This window comes from Archocentrus centrarchus, chromosome 4 (assembly GCF_007364275.1).
Source record: "Archocentrus centrarchus isolate MPI-CPG fArcCen1 chromosome 4, fArcCen1, whole genome shotgun sequence".
Taxonomy (NCBI): domain Eukaryota; kingdom Metazoa; phylum Chordata; class Actinopteri; order Cichliformes; family Cichlidae; genus Archocentrus; species Archocentrus centrarchus.
Window position 1 is genome coordinate 11,545,852 of NC_044349.1, and position 26,707 is coordinate 11,572,558.

At 39.9% G+C, this 26,707-nt stretch overlaps 1 protein-coding gene across 1 annotated transcript in view; it reads right to left on the reverse strand.

The window, feature by feature from the left end:
* Positions 1–881: 881 nt before the first annotated feature.
* Positions 882–26,707, reverse strand: part of anos1b (anosmin 1b) — a 47,437-nt gene continuing 21,611 nt past the window's right edge. Inside the window, exons 3-15 of the mRNA XM_030727756.1 lie at positions 23,500–23,562; positions 22,652–22,859; positions 21,992–22,176; positions 17,590–17,719; positions 13,917–14,010; positions 13,107–13,350; positions 6,840–6,978; positions 5,267–5,494; positions 4,307–4,401; positions 3,100–3,262; positions 2,589–2,821; positions 2,118–2,261; positions 882–1,983 (exon numbers count right to left, since the gene is read on the reverse strand). Of these exons, the coding sequence (XP_030583616.1) occupies positions 2,121–2,261; positions 2,589–2,821; positions 3,100–3,262; positions 4,307–4,401; positions 5,267–5,494; positions 6,840–6,978; positions 13,107–13,350; positions 13,917–14,010; positions 17,590–17,719; positions 21,992–22,176; positions 22,652–22,859; positions 23,500–23,562 (1,923 nt within the window). The 3' untranslated portion in view covers positions 882–1,983; positions 2,118–2,120. The remainder of the gene's footprint in view (positions 1,984–2,117; positions 2,262–2,588; positions 2,822–3,099; positions 3,263–4,306; positions 4,402–5,266; positions 5,495–6,839; positions 6,979–13,106; positions 13,351–13,916; positions 14,011–17,589; positions 17,720–21,991; positions 22,177–22,651; positions 22,860–23,499; positions 23,563–26,707) is intronic.

A 26,707-nucleotide genomic window follows, 5' to 3' on the forward strand; every position in this document is an offset into this window, starting at 1 on the left:
TGCACTTACTGGGGTTAGGTTAATTGGCTACACTAAATTGCCCATAGGTGTGAATGAGAATGTGAATTACCATTATCATTCAGGGTGTACCCTGCCCTATGACAGCTGGGATAGGCTCCAGCACCCCCCCCCCCCCCCCCCCCCCCCCCCCCCCACGACCCTGAACAGGATGAGTGGAAGCGAATGGATGGAAGTTACTCCCTATATTTTTGCTCCTTTTCAGTAGCGCTAGCTAAGATGCCGGACCACAACTTGACAGACATCGGCACTCGGCCCAGCCCACTGTAACCCCTGACTATAGCCCCATCAGTGATACAGAAATCATATAGGTTGGCAATAAGCCCCGGTGATGGGGGCTCACCAGTAGGATTGTCTCTTATGTGTTATTGTTCGGCCATTTAGGCTCAAATCGGTTTAACGTTTGAAGGTGCAGTGATGGGAAATAAAAACTTTTCTCAGATGTTTTAAACCTAAAGTAACAAGTCTGTTTTGAAAATGTAAGGAGGAGAAAGTACCGATATTTGTGTAAAAATGTAGGGTGTAAAAGTAAAAAGTTGTCAGAAAAATAAATACTCAAGTAAAGTAGAGATACCTGAAAAATCTACTTACAGTAAGTACAGTAATGAAGTATTTGTACTTCGTTACTTCCCACCTCTGGTCATAACTGGTGTCACTGTGCAGAAGTTGAAGTGAATACTTCCTAATGAGGATGACTGTGGTGACAAACTCTAGAGGCTTCATTCTCAGGATTAATTAACTCAGACTACAGGGTTACAGTCAGCATTTGTTAGCCCTGCTTTCTGACCCTAGCAAGTATCAGCATCACCTTATTCTTGTTATCATTTTTTATATTTAAAACATCAGTGACAAAACATACACCATATTTTGATCATCTTTAATTACAAAAAAGACAAAACAATAAATAATCTACCAGTCAAAAAGTAAAAGCTTGAACTAAAAAATTATGAACAGGAAAAGGTTACACAAAGAGAATATTAACTTGGTAATTACTGATTGCATCACAAAAGTAGTTTCCAATGGCCTCAAAGCAATGATAAGACTTTTGTGAAACAAAGGAGTCTAACACAGGTGCAGCTATATCAACTGTGTTGAAGTGTCACGTATCATTGTTTAATGAAATGGGTGAAATATTATGTAAATAATTATTCACACAGCCCAAATTTTATCAAACAATTACATTTCCCATACAAAAGTAAAAAAAAACAAAACAACTTTAAAACATATGGACAAAATATGAAACTATCTGAGTTTACATTAAAACTGCACTAAACTCAGAGGTTATGTAGCAGATTATGCATTGGCATATAACACAGTCAGCCTGTTGTTGTTATACATTACTTATTGTACATAAGGTCAGTGCTATATTTTCTCCACTAGCATGATCAAAAACAACAGGCATACAGCATCTCCATCCAAGTGTCATTTGGCTCAAGTGATGTAAGGTGTTTTTATGAATCCCATCTTAATGCCAAAGACAGCCGTGCAAGGAGTCTCATTTTCCACAGGTACATCTTGCACTACAGATACCAGGAGGGATCCTTTGGAAAATGCTGCCATGTTCATGAGAAACAGGGATATGGTTTTCTGTGCCGACACAAACTGTAAGGATAGTGCTTTTCAAAGTGGCACTATGCACACGTACAGTTCATATCAAATTTTTACAAAGTAATATTAACTAGCGCCGTTAACCTTTCTTTCCATTAGAGCAAGCCCACAGTCTTCATAATCTTTGAAAAGTGATTCAGATGATAGAGAACAAAAATACAAAAGCGAGAATGACTTTAATCTGAGAGGAATCTAAGTCACAGAGATGAACTTTCTTTAGTCTATAGTATAAGTCATGTTCCCTGCAATTGACCTTGAAACTTTGAAAGCTTAGTGCACAGTGGAAGACTACAGAAAAGTAGATGCTTTTATAAATGACTGTTCTGCAGCAGTTGGTGGAGGTGCTGCAGGTGGGGCCTACAAGAAAAGATTGGTACAGTTAAGAGACCAAAAGAGGCACAATTAGAAAAAGTGAATGATAAACGATACTATGCATGTTTTAGAGAAAAAAGGAAAAGTCACGTGTTTATGAGCAATGTTTAGGCTATTACCTATTAAAGTGTCGTATTGGTAGCTGGAGTATATATGGTCTTGGAGACTGCGGCACCACTGCTGCCCCCTGCTGTTAGCACCTGGAGCTGCAGCTGATAAACACTGTCAGCCTGAAGACCATAAACTGTCACCGACCTCTGAGACTGTTGAGGAAGAAGCAAGTTAAGTTCACTGAAACTTTCCTACTTCAGTGAAGTAAAAGCATAAATAACAAGATGAAATGTTAAATAATGAGGGCAGAAATGTTCCATTTTTCTTTTCAAAAACTGTAACAATTTGCTCAAGGCTCTCAGGTCCAGGGTCATCTTTTCTGATATGGCTTCTTACAGAAGCAAAGTGCTGTACACTCATATAGACATGCATCCCCTTCTCTGCAACCCTCTGTCCATACACCACCACCTAGACATTTGGGCACCCAATCACACACACACATATGCACACACACTATCTACCCTTTTCCATGGGCTCACCGGTGCGACAGTCTGTGTCTGGGAGATGAGCGTGTCTTCCAGTCCTTCTGTTTTCCTTGAAACTTCTGATTGCAGCGTCCAGGTAAACTGGAAACCTTCGACAGCTGCCGGGTGAAGTGCATGCTGGGACAACCTCCAACGAAACGTCGTGAGCAGAGTACCGTTGACTTGCTGGAAGTCTGCAGTCAGTCGTTCTGGACGCAGTACCACCTTTCTGCCTGGCAGGAGGCGCTCTGATGCAAAGGAAGGCCAAAAGAGAATTTGAATGATTTCAAACCAAGTTAAATTAAGGAGCTTGATTATAATGACGATTATTCAAAGTGAATTGAACTACTTAACTGTGAGTGTACAACAAAGAAAGACTACTTGAATGTTGTGATAATGTGCGGTTTTCAGTGCTCGTGTATTCAGTGTGTGGAGTTCAAATTGTAAAAAGCACTATTTTTGATGATCAGTGTGGGATACAGGATTATTGAACATCGTCATTACATCTGTAAATTGTTAGTCCTACCCTCAGTGCTGCACGGCAAAGATTTGCCTCCTCTGACCCTGATGGAGGAGCAAGTCGGGGTAGTAAGCCAGGCAACAGCCTCTGACCCCGGGTCAGCCTTAGGTGCCACAGCAACCCGGTACTTACAGGCAAACAGCAGGCCTGTGATGGTGTGATGAGTGCCCTGGAGAGAGGGGAAATTAAGTCAAGGATAAAAAAAAGGAGTGTTTATTACAAGGTTCCCTAAAATACACTTGACCTCTATTTTTTTGTCTCCACACCTGTCTCGTATAAGCGGCTTGTTAGCTCCATATTCAAATAAACACCACAGTTAGAAACACCCTGGCAGCTTTGCTGTTTGGCAGCATAACATAGGAAAAAATACCATAATTTTCTTTTCTTAAAAAAAAAACACTAAACTTCAGTGAACAGAAAATCATGTTCCATGACCTCAGCTAAATTCACACTGCACTTTGGTATATATATCAGCCTGCTGTGGGAGCCATCAGTTTGAATGAGAGGTTAACACTGGAACAACTCTGGAGAAAAATGATTCTATTTGTTTTTCTTGATGTAGTGAGCAAACAAAGTGGAAAGAATACAGTTTGTACCTTTTAAAATGCTCTTCTCTGCCACAGCTCCAGTTTGAGATTTGGACTTATGCATTTTGCACAGAACACATGCATAATGTTTCTACCAAATATCAGTTTTGGTAACTATTACCACAGATTCTCATTTTCTTTGACATATACTGACATACTAATTTATTAGGCACACCTGCACTAACTAAAGTATCACAGCCCTAAATAAAATAGCTGTGTGAAGGGTAGATTTAATGTGTTGTTGATCTTTTTTGTTCTGTTTAATATTACTCTTCCCAGAAAGAAATGCCAAAAGCATCTCAGCAAATGTAAATCCTTATGGTAAATGAATCCAAAATCACTGATTGACCGGCATTCCTTAATATAAAAAGTATTTCTTAAGAAACAAAATATATCACACAGCACCACACACAAACATGACACACAAAGAATGAACTGTACTGTACTGCACCATAGAAATGCATGTTATGTTAAATGTGATGTTAAACACAGAGACGATGGCAGAGATAAAATTAGCATTCCAGACTGATCTGAATCTGATTTCTAATATACACATACACACAGTTGCACTTATAACAACACACTCTTACAAACACACAGATTAACCCCCACCAAGGTGCATGTACCTGCACTGTAGTTGTTCCCTCTGTGCTTGTCACATTAGTACTGCAGGTATGCGGTCGCCACCTCAGAATGTATGGACCAGGGTGTCTCTGTCTTGCTGTTAGTGAAAAATCAAGAGGGATCAAGCTGTGTTTACTCTGCTGTGAAGATGAATTATATGGTTCAAAGCCTGAGAAAAATGTCACGTTTACTTGCATTTCCATTTTTTTGCTTTTTTATCTTTTTTAGGTTTTGACTTATCAGCTCAATTTAACGTGTTGATTTGTCTTTAGTTTGACTGAGGTTTTGGTCTCTTTAGTTAGTATACTACTTCATGGCAACTGTATGGGAGTCTCTCTCTCTCTCTCTCTCTCTCTCTCTCTCTCTCTCTCTCTCTCTCTCTCTCTCTCTCTATATATATATATATATATATATATATATATATATATATATATATATATATATATATATATATATATATATATATATATATATATATAGCCTGTTCAAATTTTATTAAGGTTTAAAGTTAGGGGCGTGGATATTTTTGCTTAAGATGGCAGCTGTCTGCTAGGATCTGCTTCTGCTCGAGTCACTGAACTGGACCTCTTGACCATGTTTGTGGCACTGACAGCTTTATAAATAATATGAAATAATTTGGCTTGCTGTGTGGTTAACTCTAATAACAATCAATCTAAGGCATGTTTGCTCCAGTTTTCGTAAATAAATTCTAGTCATTTTTATAAGCACATTATTTAACATTTAGCAAGTGTGTCCGTGGGTGTGTACCAGCAGGGTCTGTGGATGCAGATTGCTAACCAGTCTCTTCCAGTTATTACCTCTATTGGCTATGGAAAATACAAAGCTAAAAATAAAATGAACTAACAGGTGTTGACAAACGAGAGGCCACTGACCCCATTCTTATTTTTCCTTCTTCTTCTTAGGATTTTGTTCAGTTGTTTAGCATTTTCAGAACAACTCACCTTGCTGGGGCCATTTCCAGAACACCTTCACCTGGAGCTGGTTGTTATGGTAATGAGGGGCAGCGACCTCCAGCCGCAGGTTTCCAAGGGTGGCGGGGTTCAGAGGGGTTTCAGGGTGAGGCAGAGAGGAGGAAACAGGGAGGTCAGAGGAAGAAGGTGAGAAAGAAGAGAGCGAAGGAGAGGAGGAGGAGGAGGAGGAGGAGGAGGAGGGGAGCTCATTGGAGAAATCTTCACATTTGGTTGAGTCCGGTTGAGAGGAAAGAGAAAGAGACGGAGGAAAGAAATCCTTTGTAAAACTTCACAGTAAGTGAGGAATAACAAAATGATATCTGAATTTCAAAGTTCATTCAAAACCAGCCTTATTTCTTTTACATTTCCACAAGTGCAGGTGGGACGTTCACTGTCTTAGGTGTGTGTGTGTGTGGGAAGGGGGGGGGGGGGGCTGATCAAAAATATGTATATGTTATGTATACAGGCCTGTTATACAGCATATGGAATGTTGATATTGTGCCAGAAATATCATAAACTGGTAATGAGAGTGCAGCTGGTAGCTGGTACACTCCTTGGCTTTATCTGGCCTAACTGACCCTCATTAGCATTGAGCTAAATTAAGAATGGCAGCATGTTCCATATAAAGTTGTTGGTATATGATTTGGTAATGGAGCTGCAGCTGGCTATAATCCTCTACTGGGCTGACCCAATAGGTCACCTATAAATACCTCTGTTGCCTGGAAGACCATTAACATCACCACTTTCCACTGTACTCTGTGTTTAAACAGTGCAGCTGTATGTAGACAGAATATGCTGAGAGTCAGCAAATGAAGCAGCTCTGAACTTACAGGAAAATCATTAACTCAATAATGTATGGCTCTGCTAACAAATGGCTTGTGCAGACGATGCTCTATAAGCAGTATTTACTAATTTCATGACTAGTTAATGATGAAAAGTTCAAAATAAGTAGATGGAGATGGAGATCGGTCTCCTAAGTTATTATCGCGGCCTTGCTGAATCACACTAACACAAACTGAGTGACTACAGTTTAAACTTGGCCAGAAAATTTTTATTAAGCACCTCTTACATTTCTCCTCTGTAATGTTTATTTTTACAGGACAAAACTCTACAAAATCTACTGAAGGCTCGATGGTAATCATCTAAACTGTTGAGAGAGATGGCTTGGATTTATGGTAAAGTGTGTAATGCAAAAGCACAAACATTACACCTAGAAATAATTATTTGAAATCAACTGCAGCTGTGAGAAACAGTGGTGCTGCCATGTACCCTTGCACACTTAAGTCCCTCCAAAAAAGAAAAAAAAAAACCCAGCATATTTATACTTGACTGAAATTAATTTAATACTAAAGACATTTTGGGAAATATGCTTTCTTGCTCATAGTTAGAGGCTCCAGGATGGTGCTTGCACATAATCTCACTCCCCTCTGTATTATCAGCTTGTCATTTTTACACTTTGTGGCATCTTAATTGTTAATACACTGTCAAATATCCAAAATATTGCACAAAGTAAACTTAAAGTCAAATGACCCGCCCTTACAAGAAAGATGTTTGTTTTCATTACCTGCATGAGGGATGGTAGTGAAAACAAGTTGAGCTCTAGGACTCTTTAGTCTCTTCTGACCCCAGTAGGCCACTGTCTGGACAGAGAGAAGGTAGGAAGCAGCAGGCAGTAGATCCTGCAGCCACACTTCACACTGCGCCTAAAAGACAGACAAAGAAAGACTGATTATAGAGACAACCTGCAGGACATTTACACCAAGCAGTGCAGGCTGAGGGCCATGAAGATCCTAAAACAGCCCAGCCACCCCGGACACTCTCTCTTCTCCCTGCTCCCATCAGGCCGGCGTTACCGCTGCCTGAGGGCTAAGACTGAAAGGTTGAAGAAGAGTTTTTACCCACAAGCCATCCGTCTGCTCAACTCTGAGCCCTAACTGGACCATTATTGCACAATGTAAATATTATAATTTAAAAAGTTTGTATAGTGTATAGTATATAGAGTATAGTGTATAGTGTGAATTACTTTTTTTTATTTTTATTCTTCTTATTTATATGTGTGTGTATATATGGTTGCAGGTACAAAATACATTTCACTGTGCATTGTACTGTGTATAACTGTGCATGTGACAAATAAACACTATCTTATCTTATCTAGAATTTGTCTTTATTTCGATCTGTCATCCAGCAGATTTGCTGATTTACTAGCTAGCTCTAATCTAGGCTCTCATAAAGACTGCACCAAATGACACTATAATAACATTAGTGAGACTGTGTGTAAATTTCCAAGTTTCAATCCCCGACTGTAAGTCTGATGTATACAAAGTCCAAGAAAAACTGCTAACTTTGATACATTGTCAGCATCACTGCTATAGAAACCACAGTTCTGCCCCCATTGCCATCATCCTTACCATCATTACAACCTGCATCATCATCATCATCATCAACCTGAATGCTGTGTATGTCCTACCTCAGGACTGACAGCTCAGACCTGTTCTGCATTAGCCTGCTGTTTGACTGACAGCTTATTAACAGACTCTCAGTCAATCAGGTCTGTCTGTCTGCATGGACTGAAAGTAGTCACAACAAAGAGATGCTTGGATGATAAATCTGAATGTGTGTGGTTCCTACACACAAAGTGGGGTAAAGGTATTTCTATTACCCTCAAGATAGACAAAACATATGGCCTGTACAGCTGTGTGTGTGTGATTGTGTTTGTGTGTGTCTTTTGTGTAGCAGAGAGCATGAGAGACGTTTGGATTTCTATTTTGGTGAATAATGTCAGCGGACATTATATGTAAGAAAGTGATGAACTAGATGTTTAAAAGCACAGATTCAGCAGGGTTTCTTTTTTTTTTCACATTCGACTACTTCCTCTGAATTCCCACTTTACCACAAGGTTATAAATTCCTGATTGACAGGATATCTGTTTTATCCACATCTTAGGAAAATAACATTTGCTCATGGACAGCAATGAAACATCAGTGCTTTCTGTGACATGAAAACAGTTAAGCACAGGATACCTATGTTATTCTGGGTCCTACCTACCTGTTGTGATTCTGATTTTGTGTGTTGGTGTGTGTTTGTAGATGCAGCTGTAAGCAGGAAACACTAGTTAGGGGGGCTCATTTAAATTCCAGACCTCCCAGCCAAGCAGAACAGAGGACCAGACTACAGATAAATGGCTCCACCAGACTCAGTCTGGGATCACCATCACCGCTTAGGATAGCTATGTCCATATGAGTGAGCCTGCATATAACCTGATGTTTATGCTTTAGCTTTTTGTCTAAAGTAAATGATAACATCGTACTTCAAAAAAGGGTCTAAGAATGCTGTACAAGAGGTACTTTGATCAGTCTGAATAAAAAAAATATTCAGTCAGTGCATAGGCAGCCATACTTGTTACGTCAAATCTGTAATATCTGTGTTATTTACTGTGATTAGGGGTATTTTGGTACTGCTGACTGGACTTAGCTGCATCACAAACATACTACATCATACCTATAATCAGGATAAGAAAATCCTCCCTTTTAAGTATTACTGCTGCATTAAATATAATTTAAAAAGTACATAAAAAAAAACAAACAACAAAACAGCAATGAGTAAAATAACTTCATATCCCATCAGTCTTTAGGTCTTGTTCTTTTCACCACATAAAAACTAGATGTGCTGTCAGCTGCACTGCTGCATGACCATCTCAATATCAGTCACATGACATCTCCTTCATGCAGCTCTTATTCTCCACAACTATAATAACCAACACATGCATTCACTTATTCCCCTGTGCTGTAGTGTAGTGTAGAGTGGCACATTGTTTGTACACACCCTGCTTGATGCATGATTTTTTTTAATGGCTCATTTTGTCCATTATTTAAATTCACATCCTGATTTAAGATACACATTGTTTAATTTGAAGGATTATTCAAAGTCCTGTTAACATTTGTAATGCTACAGCTCAGACATATGCAGTACATCATACACGTTTAATGAGTTTTTATGAGTTGTTAAAGTCTGCACAGGTACTCCAGCACAGTAGCTGAATCCGTTCTGTTTGAGCACTGCAAAGTCCTGTAAAATCACCATAGAAATCACAACAAGGAATGCATGTGTGCGCGCATGTGTGTGTGTGTGTGTGTGTGTGTGTGTGTGTGTGTGTGTGTGTGTGTGTGTGTGTGTGTGTGTGAGTGAGGTGCATGCATTTACAGGCCTAATAAAACCTCTCAGGTGCAGCTATGCATCTTGTGTATTCAGGATATACAGTTTTACTGTTACTTCAGATGCTGTAAGGAAAAGCATGAATTTACTGCTACATCTTAATACTACTAATTATACTGTACTGAAAAGAGGCTACCCTCAAGACACACGAAAAGAAGCACCCAGAGTGCGCAAACCTCCACCAAGGCAGCTCACGGCAGTATTTACTTTTAAGGGAACAGTATTGTATTTTGTATATATTCATTTAGTTTGCTTTTTAAACATACTTTAAGAAGTTTGTAGCCCAGTAAAAATCAGATAATGTTTACTTTGAGTACCCAACCATTATGTAGGAGTAGGTAATGGATAATAGTGTTGATTTTTAAATAACTTGAGCTTTTTATATAATATTACGCTACAGTATATTTCTAACTCACCAAGCAGCTTATTCTCTTTTTTTTGACAATATTTTCTTTAAAGATGTAACACATTTCAAAGTCAATGTGAAAGAAAAGCAGATGTGAAATGTAAAAGTGAGGTCAGAGGTCAAATGTAACGTGATACTTGGATGCAAACTATAATGTGATATTTAGGATTCCCATATACCAGGATCATTTCCTAAATGTTGCCAATATAAACAAAGGCACAAGAATTTTAAGCAGAGTTTTAAAGGTAAAATACATTTTATGAAAATTTGACCTTATTTGACCTTGAAGACAAAGTCAAGTAAGGTCAGAGGTCAAAGTAATGTGATATTTAGAACCATATATCAATCTCTATATGCCTATATGCTTTCAATGCAAACACTGGCAGTAAGAAACACAGTTTTAAATAGCTCTGTATATCATTATTATAACTTTGACCTTCAGCTCAGTCTACTGACCTTCAAGAAGAGGTCAGAGGTCAAAAGTGACATGACATTTTAAATCTTTATATGGTACTTTCTATATGTTTGCAATACACACCACACTTGTAAGAATCATAGTTTCTAAATATATTTTTTTATTATTATTTTTCTGTTAATTTTGAACAATAAATTGTTAAGTTGACCTTGAAGACCTTGGTGGATGTAAGCCAAATTTTAATGGCTTGTTAACATGACCCTGCTCTACACCCCTACAAAGTTTTATCAGAATTCATTCAAAACTCTTCAAGCTATCGTGTTTATAGACAAACTGACATGCACACACACAAACGCTATTAACGATTTTTTTTAAAAATATACCCCACATATGCATAATTTTGGTACTTCAGCACCATAGGGCCCTATACATTCTGGACTATATCACATGCACCCCATAAGATTTTATGAATGTATCTGATCCTTAGTAGGTTCTAAAATTAGGTAAATGCAACCTGAGATGAACAATAATATATAACACATTACACGGTTTTGTTATTTATTTAACAAAAACTGAGCCTAAATGCAGTAGCATTTAAGTACATAGTTTCTAAATTATAAGGCAATTATTGGAGGAATTTTGGCCCACTCTTCTTTGCAGTATTGCTTCAGTTCATTGAGGTTTGTGGGCATTTGTTTATACATAGCTCTCTTAAGGTCCTGCCACAGAATTTCAGTTGCATCTGGACTTTTACTGGGCCATTGCAACACCTCAGTTCTTTTCTTTTTCAGCCGTTCTGTTGACAATTTGCTGCTGTGTTTGGGATCATTGTCTTGTTGCACGACTCAGTTTGGTCCAAACTTTAGCTGTCAGACAAAACTGACTCTACAATACTTTGGTGTACAGAGGAGTTCATGGTCAACTTAATGACTGTGAGGTGCCCAGGTCCTGTGACTGCAAAACAAACCTAAATCATTACCTCCCCCACCTCTGCGCTTGACAGTTGGTACGGGATGTTTCTGCTGATATGCTGCATTTAGTTTTTGACAAATATTGTGGCAAAACATCTCTACTTTGGTCTCATCTATCCAAAGGACATTGTTCCTGAAATCTTGTGGTTTTCTCAGATGCAAAATTGCAAACCTAAGCCATGTTCTTTTTTAGAGAGAAGAGGCTTTCTTCTGGCAGCCTTTCCAAACAAACCATACTCAATTGCTCAATCTTTTTATAATTGTACTGTCATAAACTTTAATATTTAACATGCTAACTGAAGCCTGTAGAGTCTGCGATGTAGCTCTTGGGTTTTTTGTGGTTGCTCTGAGCATTGCACACTCTCACCATTGGAGGGGGAACTGCTGGGATGTCCACTCCTGGGAACACTGGCAACTGTCTTGAATACTTTCCACTTGTGAACAATCTTTGTCACTGTAGAATGATGGTCTTCAAATGTCAAGAAATGGCTTTACAATCCTTCTCACATTGATCGACAGCAACAAATCTTTCTCTAAGACTATTGCTGAGGTCTTTCCTCATTGGCATTGTGTTAACACACACCTTAATGCCCCAAACCAGGAAACTGCCAAATATTGAGAACCTCATACTTGGTGATGATATATTAATCAAGTGTTTTTGATTATCAAAAACACTTTTCTGGGACTGGGTCACAGGGTCAGCAGTTTAAGCAGATAAGCCCAGACCTCCATCTCCCCAGCTACCTCCTCCGGCTGTTCCCAGGCCAGCCAAGAGACATAATCTCTGCTGTGTATCCTAGATGTATGCCCAAAACACCTCACCCAGGAGGCGTCAAGGAGGCATCCTAGCCAGATGCCTGAACCACTTCAGTGTGGAGGAGTAGCATTTCCCCTGCTTGTATCCACAGTCTCGTTGTTTCAGTCATTACCAAGACCTCGTGACCATAGGTTCGGATAGGGACATAGATCGACTGGTAAATCAAGAGCTTTGCTTTTACACTCACAGACTACAGACCAGTACAGCGGCCATTTCCTTGTAGAACCGGCACCAATCTGTCTGTCAATCTCTCGCTTCCCTCACTTGTGATCAAGACCTCAAGATATTTAAACTCCTCCCCTTGTGGCAGCAACTCCTCCCTAATGTGGAGTGGGCACTCCACCCTTGTCTAGCTGAGGACCATGGCCTGCTTCACACTCAGCTGCAAACCGCTCAGCTGGAGGCCTCCACCTGATGAAGTCAACAGAACCACATCATCTGCAAAAAGCAGAGATGAGACCTGACGGAAGCCTTCCACCACTTGGCTTCACTTAAAAATTATGTCAATAAAAATTATGAACAGAATGAGTGACATCAAAAAGGTAAGCAGCTATGAGAATGTCACTCATTCTGGCTGCTACTTACCCTTTTAATTCCCATGGAAGCAATAAGTGTGTACTCAATTTTTTGCACACAGCTTCTACATTTTGGCTTAGTTTTTCCTAAACAATGACATGTTGGTTTATGTCATTGTTTATGTTCTTCATCTGAGATTGTATTTACATAATTTTAAGACCTTCAAAAGGAGTAGATTGTTTTGATTATGTCCTGATATGTAAAACCTTATATTTGAAAGAGGGTGTACTTTCTTTTTCACATGAGTGTACATACTGAGGAGTTTTGGTGCCGAGGATTCAACACACACTGCCATAAGAAAACAGAGCCAAAACAGACAAGCGAGGTACAAAATTGATCTTGCGACCTTTTAATATCCCTGAAGTAAAGAAGCAACATAAATGACCATGTTTTTTATTAATTAGTGTAATTAAATTTGCAGAAAGTTTACTTACCCCCTGAGTCACTCTGCTGTTGCTTTCCTTTTTACCCTGTGCTGGTGTGCGTGACTGTGTAGGTCGTGTGTGCATGTTATTGAGTACTGTACGTCTGTGTGCTTGCAGTATATGTTTGTGTTTTTGTGCTGAGTGTGTATGTTGAGACATCCAGGTGATTCGGTAGTTGTGCACAGGTAGATCTCCCTCTCTGGGGGGCTCCCAGTGTAATAAGACCGCCACTGTGACACCACTCTCCCTCGACCTTAGGAGAGAAATTAAAACATCACCAAAGCATGAATGCGAACAATCCCATGAGAAAAGAGGCAAAAAATGCTGTACTTCCCTAACAGTAAAAAAGACTCTCTACTTGTTTGTCGCCTGGAATCAGTGTTGTGTTTACAATCTCTCTCTAATCTCTATTTACTCTATGTATGTATAGATGAGGCTCAGACACTTTATATCATGCTAAACAGAAGCTACAATTTAAGTCATCACCTCTGTTATTAAATGTTATTGGAAGATCGTTGTTGATCCAAGCCATGGTCTGAACTTTACATGACCTTGTTTTGCAGACTAAAAAATAGAGAAGTCACTAAAGGATATAATTGAACAAGGATAAACTGTAATTTCCATGCATATAAACAATCAGACAACATGAGACATGTTTTGTAGCCTTGACCACAGTTTATGACAGATTTCCCAGATGCAATACTATATAGATTGCATCTGCATATAATTTTACAAATTCTATATAAAAAATTATATGTAAAAATTATATATAAAGAAATGTATCTGCTAATCCTTCATTGAAATACATTTTTTAGATACCTTTCTGTGAACTGGGATGCTGACTGTGGACCTGTCCAATTTAGAGTCTGGTTGCTCACTCTGACATTTATCGGTGGTTCTGGGGGCGAAGGGTCTACACAGAGACACAGAAAAGAAAACATGTAGTTTGGGAATAAGATGGAAAAATACTGTCTGAAATTATCGTCACTACCATCACAGTCACCAGGACATATAAGTGTTTGCTGTTGGTCAGCTTCTTCTTCACAGATACAGAAGTTCATTTGGAGATCTAATGATAGACCTGAACAATAATGAAGAGATATCAACTTGCTGAGTTCTGAAAGAAAAATGTTGCAGTTGTGATTTCAAATATAGTTTCTTTTTTCTTTCACTTCACTTGTCCCTTGACCTCTTTTGAAGTTGCTGAGGTGGCCACCACTTTTCTCCATCGCTCTCTGGAACGCCGCCAGGTTCATGCCTGTCCATTCTAGGATGTTGTCCTCCCATCTCTGGGCTGGGATCTTCTCTGTCTACCTCATCAATTCTCTCTTGGTATGTGCTGAAGAAGGTGAATGAGAGCAGGCATTTTAAGCAAACTTCAACTGTAGTATAGAACCAGCTGCCTATGTTTCCATTCAGGAGAACAGTGTTTGTGGCCTTGTCATGCAGGTGTTCGATGACTCAGGCAATGGTGGTGGTCATGTTATACTTCTTCATGGTGGACTGCAAGGCTGCATGCCACATCCTGTTGAAGGCCTTCTTGACATCAATAAACAAACAATAAAGCACATGATAAAGGTCTTCTTGGTGCTAGAGGTATTTCTCAAAGGTTATTCTCAGGTTGAAAATCTGTTCAGTGGTGCTCCATCCTGCTCTGAAGCCTGCCTGCCGCACTTCACTCCCAGAATTTTTGCCCTTAAATTTTAATGTTTCTACATTATCTACACACTGGAGCTTCCAGAAAAGTAAATCTTGCTTCTTATTCAACACCAAACTTATCAGTATATCTTCTTTTCATCAAACTTGTTAAAAATAGTACAGCTATAGGATTACTTTTTGTTGCTGCATTACAGCTTGTTAATTGTGTCTTTTGTGTCCAAAACTGAGGCTCTTGCAATTTGAACTATGTCAAAATTCTGTAAATAAAAGGAGAAGGAGAGGAGTAATTTGTGTTGGTACCTTTATTCCCTTAAAACAAAGACCCTTCACCAGCTCCACTTACTTTGTCTGGTGAGGGCAAGCAAATTTCCTCGTGGTCTTTTTCAAGTCTACAGACCCAATTAGATTTAAAGCATCAAAGGTGGGTGATACTGGAGAAGCCTAAAGTCCTTTTCAGTAGCTGCCACAGCACAGACCAAAGGTCACCACTGCTACTAACTGTATAACTCTTGAGGTCTTCAACAGTGACTCTGTGTCTCATTAGAGCCTCAAACCCCTGATTCTGTATTTGATTAAAACTACAAAATGCATCTGATTAGAACTACATCCCCCATGGCAGGCCTCCCACAACCCCCAGGCTGTGCTTGGCTGACCCAAATGGAGAGATCAAAGTTAGGGCAAAGCACTGGGAGCTGCATGACCTGGCCTGCTTGTGTGTATGCATGTGTGGGTTTTTTTTTTGTTTTGTTTTGTTTTAAGCAGGGTGTCTTAGTGCCAGCAATAATTGCCAGATGAGAAACAAAATACACATTTTTCTCTGAGGCCTTATCCTCTAAGTGTGTGTCTCTCAATTAACTTTTTTTTTTTTTTTTAATGCACTTTATTATAAAGTGAAGACATCAAGATTACTTTTCCGATCCAAATATCCCTTCATAATTACTGCTGGCAGGTCCTATGTAACGCTAATGTCTCAACAAGCCAGAAAGGGGTTTTCAAACTTAGATTTTCACTCTGGTTACCATCAGGTCACAGAGCAGAAACTGCAACCATCTTGACATCTGCCAGCTTCCGGATTTGTGACCCCTGACCTCCAACCTCTGACTAATCAGACTAATGAGGTAGAAACACAACCCTCTGACTGCCATCTGATGGTATTTGAAATGTTTGAGTGTGGTTTTAACCTTTAACCCTGGCTCTAAAACACACACACACAAATGCACACCATTTCACAAAAGAAGAACTCAACATTTTAATGTAGAGCCATAGTGTCTGCTTGCTTACACACATTTAGATTTTGATTACTGATCACTCTTATTTTCTTTACTGGCAACAGCTAGTTAGGCTTTCTTTGCATTGAAAATTATGTTTGAAAGCAGTAACTTCTTAAAGCTGGTTAGTTTAGCAGAGCATAAAACTAGAAATAGTTTGAACAGCTAGCCTAGTTCTGTCTAATTAAAAAAAAAAAATCCACCAATTAGCACCTCTGAGGATCAGTTCATACAAAAGTAAATGATCAACAGAGAATTCAGTAAGCTACTCTTCCCACGCATACTCCCCATAAATCACTAAGTAGTATGCTAAGCCAGTCTAGCTGACTGCAAGCCGTGGAGTTCAGCTGGTGTTAAGCTTCTGCAGCACCTATGCAAAGAGGGTGTTCTGGGTCACAGAGGGGCTGACCCCACAAATCTCAGCACTGTGCGGAACTCAATGTTAAAGCAGGTTGACTGGTTGCTCCGGTGTACAGTTGGAAAATGTCCCCTTTTGTGTTTCAGAGTTTGGGAAATATGAGCAGCGGACAGGGAAGGGAATTTAACGTCATTGTCCGTCTTATTGCTGGCCTATCAAATCCAAATTCTTTCACATTTAATGCATGCGTGTACTGATTTGCTTACAGTGTCAACTAAATGATATTGACTTACATTTTCTGGTTTCTTCATTTTTTTCTTTACATTGTGAATCTGTGAAATATGACAGCCTCCTAACTGCCACATGTATTTACTTTTAATCTGTAAAAGGCTAAAAGAATCTTACACAAATAACAGCCACATCTTATGCACAGCCCAGACGAACCCAATTTACAAATCTTGAACTCTGTATGCCATGGCACAGGTTGTAATGTTTATAAAAATTTTGTTGGAGAGGTGGAAAATGCTATCTCAGACTGCTCTTCATAATCTCCCTTAAGTGTTCAACTGATAAAGAACCTTTTTCCATAGCTCCGTCCAACCTCAAGTCATTATTCACATCCAAACATGCTCTAGCCAATCCTGGCAGAGAATTCATATCACTAGCCAATCCTGGCAAAATACCAGTATGACCTAAGTCTGCTAAGCATTACAGCTAATACCTCCTACAGTGTGTGTGTGTGTGTGTGTGTGTCTTACTCTCACTTTCACCCAGTCTCTCAGACTTACATCAGGGACTTCACTCTGGCACCAAACCAACTGAACGAGTCTTTAACAGTTTGTGTAAATATGTGCATGTGCACACACTTGTGTATATTCCTGTTTCCTGTCTGTGCTTTTATAGAATTTTTTAGCTGTGTGTACCTTATCCATCAACTCTGAGTGAAAGACTGAAAAAGAACAGAAAAGGAGAGGAAGGGAAAACTTCCTGACTTTCTGACTCCTCCTCGGGGATGAGTAATATCGCTCACAAAATGACAAAAAAAACAAATGCAGGAATCTGTGTTTTGCTCAGCGTCTCATGACAGAATATCAGAATTCACCACTAGGTTATGGCAACATGCAGGGTGATCATCACTCACTTTGAGACACTCGTAAAAGTTCTCTAAAGAGAGCCAAAGTATGTGTGCAGCGTGTATCTGCCTTACCTTTATTGGAGATGTAGTGTTTGCTGGGTGTGGTGAAACCTCTGCTGCCGTGGCTGTTGATAGCTGCCACTCTAAACTGGTACCAACGCTGAGGTCTCAGATCTGACAGAACCACGTCTTCAGAGAGGGTCTAGGCACACAGATGCATCACACATAAGACAGACTAGGTATTTGTGATTAAGACATACAGTAAAGCACTTAATTCCATCTGGAAGGTATCAGATCAGCTCCAAAATCATCCTGCAGCATAACAACAAACTCAAAAATACATCAAGAGACATAAAAATTATTTTCAGTAAAAAGAAGAACAAAGAATCCTGCACCAGATTGTATCCCCCTCACAGATCTCTGATCTCAACATCATGGAGTCAGTGTGGGATTACATAAAGAGACAGAAAATAATACAGCCCGAATCCAAAAAAAAGAACTGTGGCACACATACACAGGAGAATGGGTACAATTTTAGAGGAAAAAATGTCAAGGCAAATATTGATTTTATTTTTGTTTAATAAAATTATTGAAAGCATTTTCTCTTGTAGTGTCTATGTGAGGTCATTTGAAAACATTAAAAACTCATTTTTACTTTACTTCATATTTAATCCTAAAAATATACACTGCTCAAAAAATAAAGGGAACACTCAAATAACACATCCTAGATCTGAATGAATGAAATATTCTCATTGAATACTTTGTTCTGTACAAAGTTGAATGTGCTGACAACAAAATCACACAAAAATCATCAATGGAAATCAAATGTATTAACCAATGGAGGCCTGGATTTGGAGTCACATACAAAATTAAAGTGGAAAAACACACTACAGGCTGATTCAACTTTAATGTAATGTCCTTAAAACAAGTCAAAATGAGGTTCAATCGGATTCAGGTCTGGGAAATGGGCGGGCCAGTCCATAGCTTCAATGCCTTCATCTTGCAGGAACTGCTGACACACTCCAGCCACATGAGGTCTAGCATTGTCTTGCATTAGGAGGAACCCAGGGCCAACCGCACCAGTATATGGTCTCACAAGGGGTCTGAGGATCTCATCTCGGTACCTAATGGCAGTCATGCTACCTTTGGCGAGCACATGGAGGGCTATGCAGCCCTCCAAAGAAATGCCACCCCACACCATTACTGACCCACTGCCAAACCGGTCATGCTGAAGGATGTTGCAGGCAGCAGATCGCTCTCCACTGCATCTCCAGACTCTGTCACATGTGCTCTGTGTGAACCTGCTTTCATCTGTGAAGAGCACAGGGCGCCAGTGGCGAATTTGCCAATCCTGGTGTTCTCTGGCAAATGCCAAGCGTCCTGCACGGTGTTGAGCTGTGAGCACAACCCCCATCTGTGGACGTCGGGCCCTCATACCATCCTCATGGAGTCGGTTTCTAACCGTTTGTGCAGACGCATGCACATTTGTGGCCTGCTGGAGGTCATTTTGCAGGGCTCTGGCAGTGCTCCTCCTGTTCCTCCTTGCACAAAGGCAGAGGTAGTGGTCCTGCTGCTGGGTTGTTGCCCTCCTACAGTCTCCTCCACGTCTCCTGGTGTACTGGCCTGTCTCCTGGTAGCGCCTCCAGCCTCTGGACACTACGCTGAAAGACACAGCAAACCTTCTTGCCACAGCTCGCATTGATGTGCCATCCTGGAGGAGCTGCACTACCTGAGCCACTTGTGTGGGTTGTAGAGTCCGTCTCATGCTACCACAAGTCTGAAAGCACCACCAACAGTCAAAAGTGACAATTGCCAATAATTTCCACCTGTTGTCTATTCCATTTGCACAACAGCATGTGAAATTGATTGTCAATCAGTGTTGCTTCCTATGTGGACAGTTTGATTTCAGAGAAGTTTGATTTACTTGGAGTTATATTGTGTTGTTTAAGTGTTCCCTTTATTTTTTTGAGCAGTGTATTTATCCTTCTGTTATCTGGACTCACTTACTTTAACACTAGAAATAAGGATAAGCGGTCACACACAGCTCGTTGTAAGTTAACCAAGGTTTTCCACATGAAAGGGGTGGTGCTGGGAGCATCTAACCAATTGGAGACATGGATAAGTGTAAGGACATTACACAACAGTATAAAACTATAGCAGGGCTCTTCAACTCCAGCCCTAAAGAGCCCCTGTCCTGCAGGTTTTAGATGTGTCTCTGCTTCAACACACCTGAGTCAAATATAGAAGTCATTAGCAGGACTCTGGAGAACTTGACTGCATACTGAGTGTCATGTCCTGGGCCGTTGGCCCAGCGTTTTGTGTTAGTTTATTTCCTAGTGTTGTGATATGTCTGCGTCTCTGTCCTGAGTCTGTGCCTGTTCCCCGTGTTTAGTCAGTATGTTCCTTGGTTTGTCACTTCCTGTTTATTTTGACAGTCTGGTTTTCCTGTGCTTTGTGTTCAGCTTTGCTTCCCCTGTGTAATTAGTTTCATTTGCCTCACCTGTTGTTCCCTGCTGTTTCCTCTTGCCCTGATTACCCAGTGTGTACTTAAGCCCTCAGTTTTGTTTTGTTCTCTGTTGCGTCGTTGACGTTGTGTGTCCGTGTGTTCCTGTATTCCTGTGTTCTTGTGTTCCTGTGTTCCCTGTGTCTGCCCGTCGTCTCCCTTCCACGGTTTTTGTATTTGCTTTTTCCCCGTTGAAATAAATCCCTTTTATGTTACGCTGACTTCTGGAGTCCTTCGTGTCAGCCATTCCTCGTCCATTTCCTCCCCGGCCATGACACTGAGGAGGTAATTCAGCCATTTGATTCAGGTGTGTTGGATCAGGAACACATCTAAAATCTGCAGGACAGGGGCTCTCGAGGCCTGGAGTTGAAGAGCCCTGAACTATAGTATGGGAAACATACAAAGAGGTTAAACACATAATAGAGACTGAAAGCAACACAGCTGTGGCGTGAGTGTTTGTGAGAAGAAAAGTATTGAGCTGTAGTTTAGTATTAAAAATGCTGCATGAATGCACGCTTTGGTCAATAAGACTGGAAAAAAGACCTATATATACTATATAAGTTTAACTTATCTGTGCAACTGTGTAAGTTAACAGACTTATCTATTATTGAGACACAAGAGAATCAATAATCAATCATTTCATTAGATTAATGTTTAAAAGACAGTTTTAGTTTTTTCTTCCAGCTGCAGCCTTGGTGATGTTTAATGATCTGAGAGCAAATACAGAATAAATATTTATATATGTAATATGATATTTCATATCTTCTGATGTCAAAACTGAAACCTTATCTGCTCAAGAGCAGGTGAGGGTTGCAACAAAAGTTACCATGTCCAGTAATAACAAAATTCATCTAAAATGTCATCTAAATGTGTTTTCGTAGCATATCCCACTTGCGTAAACAACATCAAAACTTAAACTTAAAAAAAAAATGCAAAATTAGAAACCCCTGTAAGAGGGATGCTGTCCACCTCACTTAGATGAATTAAGGTGAACAATGAAATGCCACAAACTACATCCTCCTAAAGCTCTCTAAAACTATTTTAATCAGAAATGATAGGAAGGTAGTATTTACTGCCTGGTTGTTGTATTCAGCTGCAACAGTTTTAGTTATTAAACTTGTAACTGACAATTATAAACTGCACAGGCTGTCAGATGAAGTCAGATGTCAGATAAGAATTCCTCTGATAATGTTGAAATTAAATCATTTGTCCAAACTACGGTTAAAATTGTTAAAGATTCCCATGTTTTATCTCCTTTACAGTGCAAATGTAATTACTGCTTAAAATCTACTCATCCACTCACACACACACACACACACACACACACACACACACACACACACACACACACGAACACACACACAGACACAAGCTGCCATCTATTTAAGTCCATAATGAGCATTCAGTCATTCGGAGTCAGCCGGTGGAATGACTGTGGCTGCCTGTGGTTCCTTTTTAAGCTCTGCTTATTTACCTAACCTCACACACACACACACACACACACACACACACACACACACACACACACACACACACATAGGGTTTACCCTGGCAAAATGGGAGACTGACTGGGGTGGAGAGGTTTAGACAGCAAGGCAGCAGACTGATGAGGTGGAAACTAAGTCTAACATCCATCTCCATAGCTGAGAAGTTTCATCATTCAAGGCAAATTGAGAGTTATGAGGTAAAGATATGTTACAAACATTGTGGTTTTGCTACACTTTTAAAGGCACAGGGAGCTATTGTTATAGCTTGAATGACTCTGCTAATGTCAAGAATAAACTACATGTCATGACATTTTGGTCTTAATATTAGCTTCCTTATATCATTATCACCACTTACAACAACCCCCAATAATAGATGAAAACATGAGACCTCTATTAGGATCGCTTTGTTCCTCAAGTCAGCTCACTAGTCTATGAAAAGTTTATTTCTTCATTAATATATAGCAAGAGGCTGTTAACCATTTACCATGGCTACAGTAGCCCACGGAGAGGCATGGTCTTCACTGGGGTGAATGCCTGCATTCCAACGAGACTGAAGCATGTAAACAACAGGCTCCACGCTGACATTGAACTTTGACACCCACATCACCTTCACATGACCCTCTGAGTCCTCCAAAAAGCTAACGTCTCTGCGAGGCTTCAGAGGGACACCTGCAAAGACAAACCAGGAAAGAGATATTATATATAACAGATCTGAATCTGTTTATGGTATTAAGGGTTTTAGGACAGAAGAGTTTTTTGTACATAGTGTAAAGTAATATTTTGTGATTTGGCATATATACGCAGCAGTAGAACTAACTTCACTTAACTATTAACATACTGACATTACAATGAGGTGACACAGACAGCATATGGACAATCACTGGAATCAATAGCATGGCCAAGACACCATTACAGTGCATTTAGACTTGTCTAATTATTCCCTCTGCAAAGGGGATGTGACTGAACACATCACCTAACAGAGCTCTTTTCTGAAAGAAAAATAACGAATTACACCACCTCTATCATAATCATCATAATCACTGAATTAACCAGAATGACATGCATGGTAAGACAATCAGTAACAACTACTTCATGTCATAAAGCCCTCATTACACTTCAAACAAGCTCCAAAAATTACCTTTACCTTTATATAGATTGGCTGGGGATTGGCAAGTGTGCCCACAGCTATTGGAGCAGCACTTCCTGGGGGATGGACAGTGCTGATCTGAAGAGCAGCTCTCCACACAGGCTGCGGCGAATCCTGTGGCTCGCTGAGGCGGAGGGCAGTCCCCCTGACGGGACGACCTTAAGGAGGCCAGAAACTCCCTGCTGGTCACGCACTCTGTCTGTTTCTGAGAGCGAGAGCCCGGTTGGTGTAATTATTATTAAAGTTGACACACCGCGGAAATAATACGCAGTGTATAGGAACACACACAAGGGCATAAAAACACACAGCAGAGGTGAAAGTGTTTCCTGTGGTAAACTCCTACTGACTGTTTAAAGACATCCCTTGAGAGCTGGTCTAAAAGACTACGTGTGTGTGCTTGTTTGTGTGTGTGAGTATGTGCATTTCTCTGTTTGTGCAGACAGCTGTAGATCAGGAAAAGGTAAACACAAGCTTTCACTAACAGCTCTGAATAACCCTGTGTTCATAACCAGTGAGCCAATCAGCCATCCAGTGAGTAACATGCTTCAGCTATTGTGATGAAAAACGAATTTCTCTGAAAGCCACAGAAACCGGCTTCACAAATAAACATTTAAGGCCACACACACACATACACACAAGCAAAATACACATAAAACTGTTGCACACACTCTCCATGTATACAAGAAGTCCACAAAGCTTTGCATGAAAACATACAGAAATGCTCATTTATGGTGCAGGGTCAAAACATATTTGTGGTGCCAACAAAAGCATGCATTTGCAAAGGACGACAATGCCACCAAGGCTGCTGAGACTTACACAAAAACACCACATAACTTCTATCTTACCTCGCAAGACTTTGGAGACGGTACCTTCCTCGTTTCCCACAGTTCTTTGCATGGCTGCAGACACTATACATAACAAAATACAATGGAAGAAAATATGAACAGAAATTTGGAGCTCATAGCAGAAAAGAAATTTAAGAAAATGTGCATATGACTAGAGTTTTAAGTTTGAGAAATGCGAAGATTCACTTTCAGCATAATTCATCATATAACTTTAAGCAGATTAGTAGTTCAGCACAAATGTTGGAAGCAGAGAAAATGTTTGTGTGTGGCTATTTCCAAAGGTTACCAACACCTGTAAATATTACTATTAAACATCTTGTTTAATTCATAAACTACAGGGGCACTCAGTAGAGCGCATACTTCGCCCACCCCAAATTTTTTTGACAATTGTAAATTGTTTTCTGCATCTTTAAAGTCACTGAAAGATGATTAATGTATATTAGTCACATTTTGTTACCTACATCAGGACCACACCAGGCTAGCTGTTTCCAGCCGCCTTGCTAAGCCAGCCTGACCTGCTAGAGTGTAACCTCTACTCTACGCCAGAAGGGAATGAGCACATTTCCCAAACTGAAAATATCTGAAGACTAAAGAAATACAAGTAAGACAAATAATAAATAACAAAGTGTCAGATGGTTTTAAGATTTGTAGAAGCAGATCTCAGTGTCCATGACTGTAAAGAACACACACACTCCTAAAGCATGCACTCATCTGGTTTGCCACCTCAGTGAACTGGTGAATGATGGCTCTTACCAAATTAAAACCAGACAACATATAAAAACTGCGGTTTCACCCTCACCCCCCCCCCCCACTCTCTCTTTCTCTCTGTCTGTCTGTCTCCCTCAACTCCCCAGCGTGCCTGGCTTCAATCATTCCTCCAGTTTATTCCAACTCACCGGTTCCAGACGGAGAAAGTGAATTAATGAAATGGCATCAAAGGTTTATCTTTGCACAAATGAATGGCTACCGTTGGATGTAAATGTCTTCTGTAAAACTTCATCTAGCCCGGGTTTGTTTTGAAAAAGACTCATCTGCTGAGTGATGGTTATGGATGTTTTAACGACAACCATGTGGATTAAAAAAATGTGTGAAATCCAAATTTACATACAAAACAAAAGGCAAAAAGGACGACTGGAAGTTCTGACTCACTGTTTACAATGGCAGCATGTTCGCTATATTCAAAAACCCATATTTTTACTAAAATGTGCACCATTAGAGTTCAGACATCTCATATGAGTTAATAAGCAGATGTGTGCATTGGTTTTAAGACTTTAAGTCATCAGCACTCAGTAAACTCTGCTAATGTCATCTGCTATACTGATTAGACATGGAACAATTAGTCAATAATTGGAGCAGTAATTATATTGACTAATAATCAGCAAAGCAATTGATAAAACACCCGGCAGTTTCAGCCCCAGTTCTGAAGATATTGTATAAGTTCAGTTTTGTTTATAGTTTAATTTTTTGTAAATTATTTAAGTTATTATGAAGTTATTCCTAACCCTGGAGCAGTCGCTCTTTAAAAAAATTTTAAAAAAAGACTGAAATAATGCTAGCATTTTCTTCACTTCACTCTTACAATGAGAGTAATGTAGAGCACTAACATAAACGTATCCCTATAAACAGCGGAGAAATAAAACACCATTACAAGATAATACAGAGAATGTGCCAAACACTGGATACTTCATGCAGGCAGAAGAAGTCCACATACAGAAGCTGGGATGTGCTTTTTTATGGGGAGTCAATGTGCTAAAGTGCTGTTTTAAAAGAGTTGATTGTGGGCTGATACATATCAATGTGTCTATCTGCCACCTGTGTGTGGTTTTACATGGGAAAAAAGATATAGTTGTTCTGACCTCAGAACTTGGACTGAGGAAAAAAAAGACACTGGAAAATGTGTCAACTTTGAAGACATTAAAAACACGATGAACCTAAACAACCACAGTGTTCATTATTCAAAGAAGCAAACCACAAACTTTAGCCTTTGTCTACAAAAGAAATCTCTGGCAAGAAATGTCACTTATTAGTTATTTCATGTTATTTTTCTCCTTTGCTAGTTAATGATGTATTCCAGAAAGAGTGCGCACACACACACACACACACACACACACACACACACACAGAGAGAGAGATGAAACCAGATCCTTAAGTTTGATGTGTTTCTTCACAGAGCTCCCATGGGTCTCTTCACTCAACCACATGTTGGTCTGAGCTTATGGTTGTCAAAATCTCCCCAAAAACACCTCACAAACCACACACACACACACACACACACACACACACACACACACACACACACACACACACACACACACTCCAGGGCCACTTCCAACCCCCCCACCCCCCTTGCTGCCACTGATCAGTAACAGAAATATTTAATTTTTCATTCCATTCTCCCACTTAATACTCGCTCCTCTTTTTCTTTCCCTTTCTAAACCACTTATTTTTATAATCCTTTCTGTTCTTTTGTTACTGTCTATTGTCTTCACATTGTCACTCATTTTTTTTTCTCCTCATTGACCTCTGCTCTCATCTCTTCTCCTTTTGTCCTCTCTTCTTCTTTTCATCCTCCAACTTATCCTCCTCTCTTATGATAAAAGTCACTGAAGTCGAGTGAAAAAATGTTAAAACAGCCTGGTGGGGGTTTTGGAAGCAGCATATATGTACAGTGGCTCTATAGTGTAGTGGTTTATACATTTGCCTAACAAGTGAAAACTCTCTAGTTTGATCCTGGGAGGAGGCACAAATCCCTTTGGAGTTGCATCAGGAAGTGCATCTGCCAAATCAAACATGCAACGCTACCAGCTGCAGTGACCCCTCATGAATAAAGGAGCAGTTTAAAGTAGCTTTCTTTTTATATACACAGTTTAATCCTACATGTAATGTTGTACCATGCACAATTGAGTTGGCAACACAAATGCAAAGAAGCAGGAGTTCAGCCAGTAAAATAATCATAGTGGGATAACTAGCTACTTCAATACAGCAAAGATGTATATTATTTGAAAGCATGTTAGGCATGCCTGGAGAACAGAAGTTTAGGATGCTGACCACAGCTGTTCACTATTCAAAAAAGGCAATAAGAATTCATGAGGGATTAGGAAACGAAAACCGTGGTGCTAAGAGAATCCAAGCATGCTTACACAGGGGCGCACATGATGGCAGATGTTACTGGCAAAAATGTTGCTGATGTGGTTCTGCAGCGGTGAAA